This window comes from Humulus lupulus, chromosome 6 (assembly GCF_963169125.1).
Source record: "Humulus lupulus chromosome 6, drHumLupu1.1, whole genome shotgun sequence".
NCBI classification, from domain to species: domain Eukaryota; kingdom Viridiplantae; phylum Streptophyta; class Magnoliopsida; order Rosales; family Cannabaceae; genus Humulus; species Humulus lupulus.
The window spans coordinates 210708333-210727412 of record NC_084798.1 but is presented as its reverse complement, the minus strand read 5'-3'; the positions used below and the strand labels follow the sequence as shown (position 1 = coordinate 210727412).

The following is a 19080-nucleotide window of genomic DNA, read 5'->3' as shown; positions in this document are numbered from 1 at the left end:
CCAACCATAAAATAAAATCATAATCTACAACCAACCATAACTAATAACCATAGAGATATAATAACAACTTAATCCACAAATATCTTAACCAACCATATCTAATAATTATAGAGATAAAATAACAACTTAATTTGCAAATATCTTAACCAACAATAACTAATAACAAATTCTACTTCTTTAGGATGATTTCTCTCAAATGACCATTTCAAATGATTTTTTTTTTAATTTTTGTATTTTTCGAGATCTACAAGATTAGACCATGTAAAATCTTAAAATTTGTATGTAGAACACACAATTTTGATGAGTCCTTCAATGGGTACTTCAATGGTGGTGTTAATGGGGGTATGTGCTTCAATCCAAATGAAGGTCATGGATAGAGATCCGAAATAAAAATGATAGAGAGAAACAAATTTTGAGTAAGAAAAAGAGCTTCAATGGTGAGGTAGTGGTGGTGATGTCGTCGTAGTAGAGAGAGGAATGGAGAGTGTGAGAGATATATAGATTGAGAGAGAAAGAGAAGAGTTAATGAGAGGGGCATTATAGTAAAAAAAAAAATTTAAATGCAAATTTTTAGGATGCCACCTAATTTTTTCATATTTTTGAATTAGTGTGTATTATCATGCATAAAGTATGAAATTTCCTATAAATAATGAGATAAGAAAGTAATGAAAAATTGAGGATAAAAAAAATGATGAAAGAATAAGTGATAAATGGAAAATAATGAGAGAATGTCATATAAAAGAAAAAAATATTTTTGAAAAATGAGAATAACATTTTATTGTTCTCAAAATTTTCTAACTTTTAGCTTTTTTTTTTAATAAAAAAAATTATTCATTCAAAATAATGTCAAAAACCCCTACTTTTAAAAAATATATTAAAATAACAAAGTAAAAAAATACTCACTTAAGCTCTCTCTTTTTTTTTTTTTTTTTTTTTTTTTGAAAAATACTCACTTAAGCTCTTAATAAACATTTTTCCTTAAATTCACTTTTATGCTAAAGAAAATAAAAAATTTCTATTATTTATAAATAAAAAAAGAAACCCCAAGAATTATTAATGTGGCCAGAAATGAGATAAGGAAAACTACTCAAATTCTCAAAAGAAAGATGATTCTCCAGTGCATCGCACCCCACCAATGCTTCCGTGTTCCACAAAGTCTCACCAATCGTTTCGTGACACGTATGTCGTCTTCCTCTGAGACCATTTCTGCAACTCCTCCTCCCCGTCCTCCATTATCATCCCCATCCACAACCAGAAGAGAAGCTTTATCTCTTTCCTTCATCTCTGCCACTTGTTCTTCCCTACTCTCTTTACTCACTCCAGCTTCTGCCTCGTCCGCCATATCGGACTTCTTCGAGCTCCCTAATTCAGGTGGCGTTAAGGCTTTGGATCTCCGTCTTGGCTCCGGAGAAGTTCCCTCCAATGGCGACCAGGTAATCTTTCGTCTCGTATTACTTATTACTCATTTTATAATCTGAGGCACTGCCATTAAAAACGGGTTTAACTTTAAGTATGATTGGAAGCTCGATTTCTAAATTTTCCATTTTTCTTTATAAATTTGGGTGAATGAGAAAAGCGTGTCTGCCTATGGAAATTTGACAGCTGATTATATCTTTCTATCTTTCTGTGTATATGCTTTCTTTCCATCTGAATTTTCGGCTTGGTATTTCGTCGAACAGTTTTGAATTTTGTCTTTGGTTATCATATAAAAGCTTCCCATCTGAAATTAGGAATGTGGACTTTGATTTTGAAGGTTGCAATTCATTACTATGGAAGATTGGCAGCTAAACAAGGATGGCGTTTTGATTCAACATATGAGCATAAAGATCAAAATGGTGAACCAAGTCCTTTTGTATTCGTCCTTGGATCTGGAAAAGTAAGTTCTTGAATCACTCAGTATCAATGTACATAACCACCGAATGGTGTATGCTGTTTCTTGTATAAGGAATGTGGAGGTTTCTGTATCTAGTAGCTATGTAGGAATTATCATCAATAGACTTTGTTGTGTCATTCTTGTGTTTTTTTGATAGTTTATTTTTTCAGTTCTGATAGAAGCAAAGTGGTTTCTCTAAACACACACACAATAGGGTTGATTGTTAACTTGAGAAAAAAGATTGAATAAGGCAAATAAGATAACAAATATAGTCATGGTTGTGCGTCTGATAACTACTTTTTTCCTTTAGATGTTGAATTGATTTTACTGTGTTGTTTGATCTTTGAAAGCAAATCTTTAATCTTCTATATCTCAAAATCATTTGTAGGTTATTTCAGGGATTGAAGAAGCTGTGAAATCAATGAAAGTAGGTGGCATTCGTAGGGTCATCATTCCACCATCTCAAGGATATCAAAGCACATCACAAGAACCTCTACCACCTAATGTACTTGTTTTTATATCCTTTTATTCCTTATATTATTAATCCTCAAATTTTAGCTAGTAGTATCTTTGAAACTATATCGTCTATCAGCAAAGTGGAAACTGAAAAATCACTTTCGGAAGTGGGGTTATCTCTCCCACTACTGGTTCTGGCCAGAAATGCTTTATTGTTTGGGTGGCTAGTAAGCTAAGATTCAATCTTATGTCCCATTTACCACAAGAAAAGTTGGCCAGATGGTCTCTTTGTGCTATTCTCTCTTCTCTTACCATGTTGAAAACAGCTTTAAAGATGTCAAGTCATGCTAGATTGCTACCTTATCATATACATGATAATATTGGAAAGCTAAGTGAGCATACGTGATAAACATGAACATAATTGTAGTACAATTTAAGAAGGGTGAAAGGCTGCAAGGAATACAACTGACATTGAAAAATCATTGTACTTTTCTAGTTCTTGTAGAAAAATTACTATATATAACATGAGGGGATTGTATATACACTTGTTTATACTGATCAGTGATCAACCCCCAATGTTTTCTGGTTAGCTTTCCTTCCTAAACTGTCTTTCCTAACAATTTTCCATCCAATGGAAAGTTATTAGATTGATTATCTCTGTGAATTGTCATTATGTGGACTCTAGAAAGATTATTTTCCATCATAATTTTCCTCCCACATCACCACTAATTAGCACAAAATTATTTTTCCAGTTTTTTGACAGGCAGAGATTGTTCACGACCATCTTCAATCCAACTCGTCTAGCCAATGGAGAAGGCTCTACTCTTGGGACTCTCTTATTCGACATTGAGTTGGTTAGCCTGAGGCATCAGTGAAAGATTTAATGAAACCGAGAACTATACCTTCCGTGTTGGATACGAACATGTAAGCTATGTAGCCATTGATACTCATTCGGAACCATTATTATCTACCAGGTGCAAAGTGAAGACTGATTTTTTCAAGAACTTTGAGACACTAAGATGATCTTGATATGAATATTTCTGAAATCACATGTAATAAAGATAGTGTGGTATGGGGGCAATGGCATATGCACAGTTCTAGCTTACTTAATAATCTGCGTATACTCATTCTATTTTGTTAGATTTTATTCATTGTTTTCTCTTTCTGACAGAACAAGAAGCTGTTTGCTTTCCCTGTTCCAAGAATCTGAAAGTAACAAAGAATGCAAAAATCATTGTTTCAGAATGAAGTTTCCTTGTATATATTGGTGTTCTCTGCTTTCATGTGAAGGTAATTATTCTGGATTTCATATTTGCTTTTTGTTACTTTCTCTTTAATTATGTATAGTACTATTATTATTTAATAAAGATTCTTTTTGTTGGGCTAAAATGAGATATAAAACTAGATCTCAAGGCAATTTTGAGCTAGAATTATGCCTGCTAAACCGGTGTTCCTTACACCATTGTCCTGTTACGCTAAGCAAATTCAACAATGACACCTGTTTTTCTTGGAAATCACCGATTTAAGAAATTTAAAGGGAAATTTCAGACTAGATCACCAAAACTTTTTTCTTTATTTATTTTAAGGATTTTGGACTATAAATGAAATGAGGGTCTTCTTCTTGGAAATACTATATGGTTATGATATCGCTGCACATGTTATTTGAGTGTGTTTCAAATGGCATTTGACAAATTAACAAGTAATGAGTTCATATTTACTAGTCTAAACTTTCCAAAAATGTAATAAGTCCAAGTTGGTGGGCTACCAAATTATAAAGATCACGATTAATTATTCTAAAGCCTTCTCAAGGTTATTATAGGACTAGGACATTTTGATCCCTGATAATAAAAATGTCTTATTTTACATTATTAAACTCTTATATGATTCTACTTTGCTATTAGCTATGGTATTGGACAATACAATTTACATGTTCCCTTTTAACAATTTTCATCGGTTTGTATTTACATGAATTGTTTTAAAAAAATTTCAAAGTTAAATTACAATCAATTATTACTCATCTTTTATTCACAATTATTAGACTAATGATCATTCTCTTTCAAAGTTGTTTTAGTACCAAATTTCTTTTCAAGTCATTAAAAGCACAATTAAAGAAAGCATATTTGAGGGTGTCAATGACATTGCTTTATAGTCAAGCACGGTGAACTATCAATTAAGTTATTACGAGTGCACCATGTTCATGCAAAATACCTAATTACGAAAAGTTGACCAATACCCACTTTAGCTAATGCTTAAGCAATATATATATATATACATATAATATTCAATAAAGTGATCAGCCTAAACTTTAGGCTCAAATCCACCCTCCCCCACTTCACAAACTTTTATACACGCTTCTTCATCTATATTGGTCCAATTTGCATAATACTAGCCTTATTTTGAGGGAAAATACTACACTAAACACTACCCAAAAAACCCCATTTGAGCAAGCTAGAAACTTGAGTGATCTTTTTCATTATAACTTTTCTTACAGAAAGAAAAGTCAAAATCTTAGTCCCAACTTCAAGTGCGTTGTATATAAGAAAGAAAGAATTTTTTTTCTCTATCTCAAACGCCAAAATCTCTCAAAGAAAGCATTTCTAATTTCTAAGCCTCTAAGAATGCAAAATCAAATGATACTAAAAACCAGCAAAACCACCGACCGGCGAGGCTTCATACTCTACTCCTTATTCTTCATTTGTTGTCTTTGTGCTTTGGCTTCCATCAATGAAGTTCGTTTCGATAAGTACCTCTTAAAACTTGGTCGTTGCCCTCAACAAAACGACACCAACCAATCTGTGTCGTTTAGTAACAACATCTCTTCTTCTTCTTCTTCTTCAACAACAACAACAAACGACAATGAAGACAACAACAACGACATCCGCATACTCATCGGCGTATTGACCCTACCGGACCAATACCAACGCCGCCACTTCCTCCGCCTAATCTACGGCACTCAGTCACAGCCCGCCGGGGCCAAAATCGACGTCAAGTTCGTGTTTTGCAACCTAACAAAAGAAGACCAAAAAGTCCTCGTAGCTCTGGAGATAATGAGATACGACGACATCATAATCCTGGACTGTAAAGAGAACATGAACAAAGGTAAGACCTACACTTACTTCTCTAGCTTACCAGAGATGTTAAACGACACAGACAAGCCTTACCCTCCTTATCACTACGCCATGAAAGCCGACGACGACACTTATTTTCGGCTGGAAAACTTAGTGGAGTCTGTGAGAGGTGCACCAAGAGAAGACTTGTACTATGGGTATGTGATCCCTTGTCCGAGTATGGACCCCTTTAGGCATTACATGTCTGGAATGGGATACATGGTTTCGTGGGACATAGTGGAATGGATTAGAGAATCCGAGATTCCAAGGAATCACTTGGAAGGACCTGAAGATAAGACGTTTGGAGATTGGATTAAAGAAGGTCATAGAGGTAAGAATAGAGTGAATGCTAAGTGGTCAATGTACAATTATCCAGAGCCAAGAACTGGGTGTACTCATGAGCTCTGGCCTAATACTATTGCTGTTCATTTGTTGAAGAACCAAGAAAAGTGGATTAGGACTCTTAATTATTTTAATGTCACTCGTCATTTAAAGCCTTCTAAGCTATATCATATACCTTAATTACATACATTATTTTGATTATTATTTTTTTCATTGTTATTACTGATGGGAACCATATTTATACAAAATTAATTGATTTTGGCCATTATTCATTGTTTTGCCAATTTGATCTCTCTCTCTCTCACTCATTCATAAGAAAAAAAATATGTTTTATATTCTTTTTTTGTTTAGGTCTATATCTTCAATTGTGTCATATTTTGTCAATAAATGAACCATTTGCAATCCATCTGTTTATTTGTGCGTTTTTTTTATCCGTTTTCTTCAAATTCATTATTATCTTTTTGGATCTGATTTTAGGAGGAGAAACAAATGAATTCCCCAAAAAAAAAAAATCTTAAGTTTGGATTCAAACAATTTTTTTCTATAAAAAATTGAAACTTATAGTACAATTTAGAACAATTATAAATATATCTTTTTTAAAAAAAAAAAAAAAAACTCTTACAAAATTTTGAGAAAATATTTTCTTCATTAAATTTTTTCTTAGTAAAATTTAAAATCCAAATATAGCCTTGTTTGGAGGGCTTTTTAATAAGCTAAACTGTTTTTTTTTTTTAAATATTAATATAGAGATACATATTAATATGGAGTTGACATAGTCTCCTTTGTGAGGAAGTATTAACAGAATTACTGTTTTTGTAATTATTCCCACTAAAAAAACTAGATATATGACTACAACAAAATGTAAACATTAGTTATTTACGTGGCCAATTACTTTATTTTTTTTTTAAATAAACACTAAGTGATTAAGTTATTTTTAGGCAGTTCAAATATTATTTTAGTTATTATTTAAAATTGTGTTTCTAAAAACTATCATTGTACATTCCAATAATTTTGGTGGAATTAAGAGGTTAAAAATACTTTAATACAATAACAAAAATGTATATGACAATCAAACCAATCATCGATTCTTCCCTGATTACCAACGACTACAAAGAATAAATATTTACTATGGCCACAAAAGATTCATTAAGTAGAACACGATTAAACATAATTATATAATAAATTATTAAGCTATAAGAAAAACACAACACATATATATGGTTCAAGTGTTCAACAATAATATTTGGTAGAAAGAGAATAATTATTTTAGAGTTTATTTCAAAATTTAATTTAGAATAGGATAAAAGTAACTGATTATGAATTGGTTAAGTGGGTTAACCCAAAAATAATTCATTTCTTTTATATACTAAGGCCGGTATATAAATATATTTCTATGCTACTAACGTGAGTAAAGTTAAAACAACGGTAGTATTAATATCATTTGTAGGTGCGGCTAACTAACCATGAGTTAATTGTATAATTTTTCAAAATAAAAAGAGTCCCTAACCAATTCAAAACAAAAATAAATAAAAATAGAATCATGTTCTTCTACAATCTAAGTTTTGCAAAACATATTCAAAAAAATTCTGACTTTATATATATTTTATATGTTATACATATTCTTTTTACTCATATTTTAGTATTCTTAAAAAAAGGTACATCTCAAATACGATAATTCAACATGGAAAATGACACAAAACTTAAATGTATGATCCAAATCTATCTATTTTGTATTGTTAGTCATGCTAATAAATAAATCTTATAATTTAAAATTAAATTATTTCGTGGAGACTCTACATTTTTAGAATTTTTCTTCAGATTAACATTGTTATCGATACTATCAATTATTAAAGTAGATCTTGATGACATTATTAATAACAGCATAGACATTAATTTTCAACTTATTATGTTTACAATTTAAATTTAAGGATATGACATGATTAATTATGTACACACACACCACTTTGATTTAATCACACTGTTCAAAAGACAAAAGCATAGAAGAAATTAATTAAGTAGAGAAATGCACGTGATCAAGATCTTTGAATTTTTATTATTAGGGAGGGAGCGTCGGTCGTCGGTCATTGAGTGTAAAATTGTACCTGTTTACATTTATCTTATTACTAACTTCCGAATAAATATTATTTATTTTTTACACTTAAGTAAACAAATCAAAAATAATTAAAAGCTACTCCTTACCTTAATTATTCTAGCTTATTTACTCTTTATTTCTTTACAATATTAATTTATAAGTTGTTTTATAATAAATTACTTTAACTATATTTTGAATTAACTCTATTTCAATTATTTAGTTGAGTTATTTTGTAATATTAGTAAAAATATTTATTTCATATAAAGAATTTATATCTAAAACCAAGTTAAGTGAGTATTATAACTATACATTTATTAAAGAGAATTTTTTTAAGTACACTTTTTTTGTTTTTTTACTTTTGTACAGTTTGTATTTTTTTCCTAAAAAATATAGTCAGATTTTCAAAAATAAAATTTTCAAAGTTTCATAATTACGAAAATATAGTTTTTAGAAAAAAAAAAAAAACTTAAAAACAATTCACTGTACCAACTAAACATCAACGTGAGTTTTTACCATAAAATTGAAATTGAAATGTTTGACCATAAAAACTTAATTTTTTTTAGCAAAAATTAGTATTTTATGTAATTTTCCCAATATTAAAACCGAGTTAGTAAATATAAAGAAGTAGAGTTATTTCAATATTGGTTTATATTTATGCGACTAAAGCGTTTTACACTATGTGAAAAGAAAACAACACAAGAAAGAGGTTAAATGGCAACTAAATTGGATATGAGGAAGGCTTATAATCGCATTGGTGACTTTAAGAGCAATTTTAAGAATGATGGAGTGGTGTGTGGAGGAAAGGAATTGGGTCCAATTGCGCCATCTCGGAGAATTATGGGTAAGGGTTGGATGCATGGTGCAAGTTTGCTAGGGGTGGATGGGGGATTCAACAGGCAAAAGAGGGTAGTAAATAAATATTTGGGACTAGTTCCAAGCACCATGGGAAGGAATAAGATAGCTCTTCATGGTTTTCTAAAGGAGATAGAGAGAGTTCGTAATAGAATTCAAAGCTAGGATGGTAAGAGATTTCAATTTGGCTTTATTGGGGAAAATATCAAAGGGTGGAGGTTGTTTGAGAGAGGAGATGGTTTAGTGAGAAAGATTTTCAAAGCAAATTAAATATATATTATTATCCTAAAGGCTCTTAATTATTTGAGTGCATTTTTAGGTAATAATCCAAATTTTATTAGGAGGGCTTAACAATTGGTGAAGGGTGTGACTAAGAGGACACTTGGCTTAAGAACAAGAATGGACAATTGACTTTGAGTTGGTATTGGCCGGCACAATGGGCTGTTGTTACACAGTTTGTTTGAAGTGCTTACTATCTTATTCAGGGACAAAAAGTCAACTGGAATTTGGATGACAATTCTGGCCTGAAACCACTACAAACTCTGTCTACTCTACACTCTAGTACTACTCTAACTTAACTCTAAACATGTTGTTGTTGGGTTGCCTTTTATTTTATGGACTGTTATCTCACACAATTTTACTTCTCACATTTTGCCCACTGGCTTAAAAATATATCTCTTCTATATAAAAAAATAAAAAATAAAAAATGTGTAGAGAACGAAATACTTACTTTTAACGGATTTTTATTTTTTTAAGGTTAACTTTTTAACGGAATATTCTTATAGTTAACAGAATATTCTTATATTTAATTTGTAAACAATACTTAAGCTTAAATAAAATAAAATAAATAATTAAAAAAAATGAAAACTTGATATTTTTTAGATATTTTATAATTATAATTATTTAAAAATAATAAATAATTAAACAAATTAAAATATGATATTTTTGAGATATTTTACCATGATAATTATTTTAAAATAATAAATAATTAAACAAATTAAAATAGCATATTTTTTTAGATATTTTACAATGATAATTATTTAAAAATAATAAAATCATATATTTTATAACTTAAATTTAATTTAATTAAATTTAAACTTAAACTAACTTATTAGAATAATATCATATTAAACATATAATATAATATAGTGTTAATTAATAACAAATTGTTTTTTTTTTAAATTAGCAAGAAACTTAAATTTAAAATCCACGTATAATATTTAATATTACATTAAACATATAATATATAATCTCTTGTTATCACTCCAAAAAAAAACTAAACAAATATAAACCTAAACTTAAACAAAAATAAATAAATTATTTAATTAAAACATGATGCTTATTTGAAATTTATATGACATTAATATAAATTTAATAAAAATAATTAATAAATTCTATAAATAAAACTAAAGAACGTGCTAGTATATGTATATATATAGAGGTAGCGATATAAAAAAAATAAGCACGCGTGCAACAAACTATTTGAACTGATATTTCAACATCAGTGTAGCCAATTTGTGTTTTCTACACCTCGATATTTTTTTTCCAATTTTTTTATATAATAATGTACATTGTAATCATTTAACATACCCTGCAAATTTTCAAAAAGGTTCAAACAGTTGATTTTTAAACGCGTATACAAAAAAAAAAGCTATTTGAACCGATAGTTACAATATACAACATCATATAAAAAAAATTTAGATTATATCTTTTCAAAAAGGTTCAAACAGTTTACAAAAAAAAAAACTATTTGAACCGTCATATAAAAAAAATTTAGATTATATCTATTAAGGTGCCGAAAATAAAATAAAAAATGCACCGTAATTGTCAAAAAAAAAAAAAAAATGTGTAATAGTCGCACCTATATATATTAATTATGAACTTGATCAATATTTGAAGTTAATACGATTCATGGCTCTATTCCTTCCATGACATTATTTATAGTCCTTTCTGAGAGAATTTTATACGAGACTCTATTATATACCGATTGATTATTCGACTGTTGTTTCTAATTGCTTCTTAGGGTACACTACTGTAGAGGCCTCCTAATCAATATTTTGAGATTTAATCACACTAAATTTAATTTAGTATACCACATCATTTAAAATATCATTTATTTATTTATAAGAAGGTTTTCATGACCCGACTACTAAAACATACTAAATTACTACTAAAGAAGAAACCACCAAATTAACAATATAAAACAAACTCATATCAGATCTCAGTTCAGACTAAGTAATACTAATAGTACTCGGTCCTATTCTCATTCTCAATTAACTAACGTGAATGAGGATCAAAAAGCTTTTTGGGAACGAGTTGGTTACACAAACCCAGATAAGTAAGATAGAGAACTCGATCTTTAGCCCCGGTGCGATGATTTCCGGTTTGTTTGCAGAAGTACTTGAGCTGGTCCAAGGTGCAACACCCAAGAAGCTGACCCAGAAGCAAGAAGAGCCAGTTGATCGCTATCTTCTTGGGCGCGATGACAGGTCTGACCGCATTCTCCTCCCGGCAGAAGCCGCACCTCGGCAGAACCGGGGAGACCCAACACCGCGGGGCCCGGTCTTTCAACTCACTCTTATTCTCGGCGATGAACGACTCCAGCTTCTCGTACTCCGATCTCAGGTTGAACCTCATCTCGAACTTACGGTCGCACCTCTTGCACTGGACGTCTCCCCATATCTCAACTATTCTATTCCATTCCAAGTACTCCATGCTGTGGACGGTGGCACGCTGCGTTGTGAACCATGGATATAGCTTTGGGACCGTCTTCTCCTTCTCCGTCCTCAGAGCCAAGTTGCGCCGCCCCCTCGACTGCCGGACATTATGTAATGGAGATGGGAGGGGTGATGATGCGGGAGGAAGAGCGTGGTGTGCCGCCGCGCGCTGATCATGGTGAAACTCCACCAACAAATCAGTCATCGGCGGCGGCGGCGGCGGCGGCGGCGGCGGCGTGAAGTTGGCAATGAGTGCAGTAGGGAGAGTTGTTCGGAACACATTCTGCGGTGGTGGGACGGTGGGAGAACGGAGTGAGAGAATGGTTAAATCGTCCCTCTCCCCAAAAATGTCGTCGGATTCGATCTGTATCTTCATCGAAACAAAGAAGGAAGAAATGTTTGTGTTTTCTTCTTATGTTTTCTTCAATGTGTGAACGATTGAAATTTTCCTAAGAGGTTATAAACCATCACTACTTAATCGGAGAGTTTGTTAAACCTTTTTTAAGTGGTGATTGTTTAAAAAAATTATAATATCAAGAACGATTAAGATAATGCTGATATATTTTTTTCAAAAAAACATTAGTCTCTTTTTGTAAATATTATGTACGTATGAATGATTTTATTTATAGAATTTATTAATTAATTTTATTAAATTTATTTTAATATTATATAAATTTTGAAATAAATATCTTATTTTAATTAAATAATTTATTAATTTTTATTTAAATTTATGTTTGTTCTAGTTTTTGAATTTGTAAGTGACAAAAAGAGATTATATATTATACATTTAATATAATATTAAATATTATACGTAGATTTTAAATTTAAGTTTATTGCTAGATTTAAAAAAAAAATTTGTTGCTAATTCAAAGTAGATTATATTATATGTTTAATATAGTATTATTCTAATAAGTGAGTTTAAGTTTAATTAAATTTTATTTAAGTTATACAACATATGATTTTATTATTTTTAAATAATTATTATTCTAAAATATCTAAAAAATATCATATTTTAATTTATTTAATTATTTATTATTTTAAAATAATTATCATTGTAAAATATATGAAAAATATCTTTTTTTAATTTATATAATTATTTATTATTTTTAAATAATTATTATTGTAAAATATCTCAAAAATATCCTATTTCAATTTTTTTAATTATTTATTTTATTTTATTTTAAGTGTTTACAAACTATAGTTAAATATAAGAATATTCTGTTAAATATAAAAATATTTCGTTAAAGTTAACATTAAAAAAATAAAAAACCATTAAAATAAAAAATTTCTGTTATCTACACACTTAGTATATAAAAGTAATTTTTACAAAAATTTATATGGTTATTTTTTTTTTTAGTCTTCAAATAGTTACATTTGTCAGTAATGATTTTTCTTCTATAAATTTTTCTGATTATTTTATAAATATTAATATCAACCTCCTATTGTTCATTCATTCTAAATGCTTTATTCTCCGAAGTTTTGTTTTTCGTTTTATTTTATTTTATTTTTCTCCCCTAAAAGTATGTATGCTTTCCTACAAATGTGCGAGTTATGAGATCGAAATATATTTGATTTTATACCTAACTTTATTCAAAATCATTTTCAAACTAAATGCAATATATTTTAAAATTAGAGTCTTGTGTCACTCTCTAATTGATTGTTTAGTTGTTTAGTAATATTCAATAATAATAATTAAATTGAATTATATGAGATCCGAAATTGAATTTTACCAATAACAATATGATACATGTTTGTGGTGTCAGATATTCTGGTATCTTTAGCAATTCTGTTAAAATTATAGATTTCTTGTTTTTAAAGAACAAACTCACCTTTTCATCTTTGCACTAAAGCATTTTTAAAATTCATAGACTATTTTATTTAATCATACTCCTGATCAGTTTTATTATACTACTAGAAACTATTTATTTATTCATTTTAAAGAAAAAAACTATTTAAATTATTTATTATAAGATTCAAAGCATAGAGAATATAGATACCACGTGTCATACTTGAGGGAAGATTAAGAACTTTTTTCTTCCTGGTATATATGGTCTACTCCCATTGGTATAGTACAAATGGTTTTATCAATCATATAAATATAAATAGTTGGCATATAAATATTTTTTCAATAGTTATGTCATATAAATATTTTCCTATTTTTCAAGTTCAAAGGCCTCTTCCCATTTTTTTTCTTAATTATTATTTTATTGCTATTTATATTTTGTATACCATCTCCTGTGGGAGGATATTTTATTTAGTGGACTCATTTATTACTTGTATTTTTGTAGGTGGCTGGAAAACATATGATGTTGCCTTCTTGATTGGCTTGGAAAATGTAGATTTTGGTGTTGGAGAGCATGACTATTGTTGAGTTGGCTTTATTTGTTTGTTCTTGGTTAGATTTTGGGGCTTTTGAGTTATATAACCATATGCTTAAGGAGATTTAACAATATAACCTCCTTACATTTGAGTAATATTTATTTTTTTATTTTTATAATTTTAACAATATAATTACCAAAATGACCTTACTCCTGAAAATCCTATATATATAATAGCTTTCCCTCCTTAGTCTTGTCATTTTCGCACTTCCTTCTTCTTCCTTTCCCCTTATTACAATTTTAATAATACAATGGACTCTATAATACAATTACTAAAGAATTGAAAAGAATGAAAATAACAAAATGATAGCCACTCCCACTGCCACGCCAAGGTGACCAAAAAATCTCTTTCAACATTTTCCTCTTTTTTGTTTTTTGTTCTGTTTTCTTTCCATTTTCGCAGTTGTTATATATGTGTACATGTGAATGAGTTGATTATATTGGGTTCCTTGGATTAAAATGACACTGAGTACCCATTTTTTGTATTAAACTTTTGTATAATCTATTACACTTTGCTATAATATTTATTTATTTTTATTAATTTTTTTTACAATCTTAATAATAATGCAAATCATATGTTTGTGAAAATGCCTCAATGAACTAATTTTATTAAATTAGATTGAGATTTTGAACTCATATACAATATGTGTTGTTGCTTATGGTTTGATATTTGAAATGAATACTTACATTGCATTGATTGATTGTACTACTTCATTATCTTTTTTATTTGTTAACAAAAAAAATATTGGATATGGTGTAAAGGGTACATTTCAGCTTAGTTTGATAATTGATATATTAACAACCTTGTTTTTATTGAAAATTTCAGTCATGGTACATAATCACTTTAAGTTAATTTTCTTAGACCCATATATTTAAATAGATCTTCTTATGATGTTCGAATAATGATATTTTTATGTAAATTTGCTTTCTAATAGCATTTTTAGGTGGATCGACTCTCCAATCATCCAAGCTCAACTCTTATACACTCTATTTCCTAGATTTCATGGCACGAACGAAAGTACCAAGCATTAGAGATCCACAACAACTGATTCAACGACGATTGATTATTCACGAATCTAGTCCGGAGTCGTCGTGCTCAAAATCGTTGGATTCTAGTGTGCCACTAACACATCCCGCAGACACAACAACGACTCAATTAGATAATGAGGTAAATGAAGTTAAATACATTTTTTTCTATCCTTGTACTTTTTTTAGAATAGATAATATATTTAATTGAAATCAATTGGCTATAAATTTAGAGCACTAAAGGCATGATTTGAAAAATATTGGTTTAAAATGTAGAACTCAACTAGAACAAGTAAATCTCAAGTGGTTATGGTCGAGATTTTAAAAAAACTCAATGAACTTTCAGTTTAGAGCTCAACTAGCATGAGTTGAGGTTTCCAAAGTCTAATTGATAGCATAGAGCTCGACTGGTGAGTAGAGCTCGACCATACATAGTTGAGATTTCCAAAGTCTAATTAAAATTGTAGCATAGAACTTGACTGATGTGAGTAGAGCTCGACCAAAGTGGTGATTTCCAAATTCTAATTGAAATTGTAGTATGGAGCTCGACTGGTGTGAGTCGAGCAACACCATACATAGTCAATATTTCCAAAGCCTAATTTAAATTGTACCATAAAGCTTGACTGGTGTGAGTAGAGCTCGACTGGAGTGAGTAAAGCTTGACTAATATGAGTAGAGCTCGACCATGCATAGTAGAGATTTCCAAAGTCTAATTAAAGTTGTAGTATAGAGCTTGACTAGTATGAGCAGAGCTCGACTAGTGTGAGTAGAACTCGGCCATACATAGTCGAGATTTCCAGGCTTGAGTAGAGCTCTACCAAACATGGTCGAGATTTTCAAAATCTAAATGAAATTTTAGTGTAAAGCTCAACTAGAGTGAGTAGAGCTCGACTGACATGTTTTTTACTCTATTGATTAAAAATTTATCTTTTTCTTATATTTAATTACTAGGTATATATTGAAGAAGAGTCAGTGACATGTTCTGAAGAACAATTAGAATCACATGTTGATGAACAATCAGAGTCTTCCCCTATGCCACGATAGAAAACACTTCTAGTAAGTTTCTTTTTGTAAAATATTTAAGTTTTTATGTTATTTAATATTGAGAAATATGATATTTAATTTATTTCAGATTGAAAAGATTCCTCGATTGAAGCCTATTTAGAGGAGAATGACACTTTGAGTGCAAGATAAGTGTAAAAAGTCAGATAGATAAGGTCACAAAACTTATCAATGATGTACTAAAGAATGACCAAACCAACTTACAATTGTTCAAGGAATCTTCGTTCGACCACTTTCTTGATCTTTCTAAGAACTATGAACATTCAAGTCAAGTGATGTGATTATTACTCATTTGAGAAGCAGACTGTGATAGAGATTCAAAGATGTGGTTTGTTGTTAATGGAGTACCAATCCGATGCATTTAAGGATAGACACTTTCTTGGAAAAGAAATAGTCAACATTGATGACGTGAAGGGCAAATTTACACAAATGTCCAACCCAAACCAAAATAATAGAGTTCGAAGGAATGTAAATGTAAGTAGTAAGGAAATATTAAAGATGGCATCTCTCTTATTTGTCTCTGCAGCCTTAATGCACAGGAAGAAAAGTTCTTCTAACATCGACTCATTACTATTGGGATTTGTTGATAATTTGGGCATGATCAACCAATACCTTTGGGGGACTCATTCTTATGAGTATGCATTAAAGCAACTCCGGAAGAGACTGAAAGGAAAAGCAAAATCGGTGCATGAGAAAGCAAAGACGATGTCCTCATTCACCTATTCAGGTTTCGTTCTTCTATAAGCGGTAAGAGAATTTCCCTAAGTAAAGTTGAAGAACATCCATTATTTTTTAATACCTTACAATTTTTCTTATTTGCATGTGTAGACATTAGTGTATGAATTTGTGCTGACAGTGACAAGAAAGTATGTAGAGCTTCGAGATGATATTGATGAATCAATAACGAGAATTTTTCGATGGAGAACTACTTGGAAGCGTAAGAAACTACCCTCTTATATAGTGATGTACTAGAAGCTCTAGGTGATTCTAAGGTTAGCATCTAATTTATTTTTTGTTATATAGTCTTCCTTTTAATAAACATATACATATATATTAATGTTTTTTGTATTCAGGATATAAAAAGTATCATTTCACCTACTGAACGGGAGAAGATAATGCCACACATGCAAGGATTCATCCGTATCCCTGAACCAAAGTCAAACCACATGATGGATATATTGACTGTTGTGTTAGAGTTTGGAGGTACAATTAATTTATAGTCTTCCTTTTAATATACATATACATATATATATTAATGTTTTTTGTATTCAGGATATAAAAAGTATCCTTTCACCTACTGAACGGGAGAAGATAATGCCACACATGCAAGGATTCATCCGTATCCCTGAACCAAAGTCAAACCACATGATGGATATATTGACTGTTGTGTTAGAGTTTGGAGGTACAATTAATTGGGTCGATGATACTGATGGGCATGCAACTTGTGACAATGTTTGTGTCACAATTGAAGGCCAAACTACAGAAGTTGGTAACAGACATCATGTCCAGTCTATGAGCGAAGCCACAAGAGATCATACTGATAGGCATGAGACTTGTGATCATGAATCTACTAACCGTTTGAGTACGATTCGAGGCCCCGGGAGCGAGGTTTTAGATCATGAACCTTTAATTATTGATTTTATTGATGGAGTTCCATATTTGGTTATGACTAGATGACCACTAAGGGATCAAATGATTAATCATTCTCAAGGGTTGTTTTTAATTTGTTTCTCGCTCGAACTAGAGGTAAGAAAACTGCACCCAGTATGTGATGCATGAGATACATGTGATTAGGGCATGCCATGAATATTGAATATGAGATTGATCAGAGGTTGAATCTCTGTAAATGTCCATGATCATAATTATGCTAGTGATTGTTAAGTAAGCATGTTGAATGCCCTACATTTGGATATTTGACATATGACATATGCCTGGTTGCATTGCTTACTTGTGTTTGGCACTGACCCATGAGTCAGAAATCGACACGAGTCGTATGGTATTGGCTTAAGAGTTAAGAACAGCATTGATGTGTTCAACACAAGCCGAAATGATTAGATCTAATCGACATAAGCATTGAATGAATCATCATGAACATTAATGCTTGACCGACCTCAAGTTTGATGAAAATTAAAAGCGCTTGTTTAGTCTAAAGGCTAGTTACTTAGAGCCAGGGCCAAAAGGCTCACGTGACTGCAACTAGGGCTGGCAATTCGTGTAAACGTGTCAGATTTGTGTCGACACGATTATGACATGACACGATTAAGGTAAACACGAACACGACACGATTATTAAACGTGTCAAAAATACGAACACGACACGATTATTAAACGGGTCAACACGACACGAACACGATTACACAATTATGACACGATTAAACATAACTATATGAAAAAAATCATTAAACTTATGCAAATTATTCGTGTTATCATGTCTGACACGATTATGACACGACACGATTAAGGTAAACACGATTATTAAACGTGTCAAAAACTCAAACATGAACACGACACAATTATTAAACGTGTTGTGTTCGTATTTACCTTAATCGTGTCGTGTCATCGTGCCGTGACCCAAATTGCCACCCCTAACTGCAACGTCACATGGCTATGGGTGCTGAGCCCAAGTTCGTGACTCACTCATCAGTCACTTATCTGATCAGGGTGTGGAGCCCAAAGTGTGACTCTTTAGTCACCTATTTGATTAGGGTGCAGAGCTCAAAGTGTGACTCACTAATCTGATTAGGTCTACAAGCCCCAGTATGATTACCAAAATCATAAAGTGTTATTTACTCATCTGATTAGGGTGCAGAGCTCAAGTGCGTGACTTAATTGTTACTTATTTGAGTCACTTAATTTAGATGGACACATTAGCCATCTATTCTCATTATCACTTGAAAGTCATCTATACAAAGGGCAGGGCCCACAATCATTATTTGGACTTATTTGCATGCATGAATGAGACTATTATTGCTAGGCATGCCTATTATGATTTAATAACATGTTATTACTGTTCATGAGCATATTGAGTTTTCTTGCTGAGCTTCGGCTCACGGGTGCTATGTGGTGCACGGAAAGACAAAAGTAAACTGGACCATGCTTGAGTTGGAGAGCTTAGGTGACGATACGTACATATGCGGCTGCTCGATCGCCACGCCCGAGGGTTTAAAGATGAACTA

At 31.1% G+C, this 19080-nt stretch overlaps 3 protein-coding genes across 3 annotated transcripts; 2 read left to right on the top strand and 1 right to left on the bottom strand.

Moving 5' to 3' along the window:
* Positions 1–1046: 1046 nt before the first annotated feature.
* Positions 1047–3718, top strand: LOC133783113 (peptidyl-prolyl cis-trans isomerase FKBP17-1, chloroplastic). Its single transcript, XM_062222651.1, has 5 exons — positions 1047–1433; positions 1754–1876; positions 2262–2378; positions 3082–3253; positions 3501–3718. Exons 1-4 carry the CDS (start codon positions 1107–1109, stop codon positions 3202–3204), a joined length of 690 nt encoding a protein of 229 aa, XP_062078635.1. The 5' UTR covers positions 1047–1106; the 3' UTR covers positions 3205–3253; positions 3501–3718.
* Positions 3719–3848: 130 nt separating this feature from the next.
* Positions 3849–6046, top strand: LOC133783112 (uncharacterized). Its single transcript, XM_062222649.1, has one exon. It carries the CDS (start codon positions 4948–4950, stop codon positions 5956–5958), a length of 1011 nt encoding a protein of 336 aa, XP_062078633.1. The 5' UTR covers positions 3849–4947; the 3' UTR covers positions 5959–6046.
* Positions 6047–10999: 4953 nt separating this feature from the next.
* LOC133785943 (uncharacterized) lies at positions 11000–11815 on the bottom strand. The gene has a single exon (XM_062225157.1). It carries the CDS (start codon positions 11813–11815, stop codon positions 11000–11002), a length of 816 nt encoding a protein of 271 aa, XP_062081141.1.
* Positions 11816–19080: the final 7265 nt, after the last annotated feature.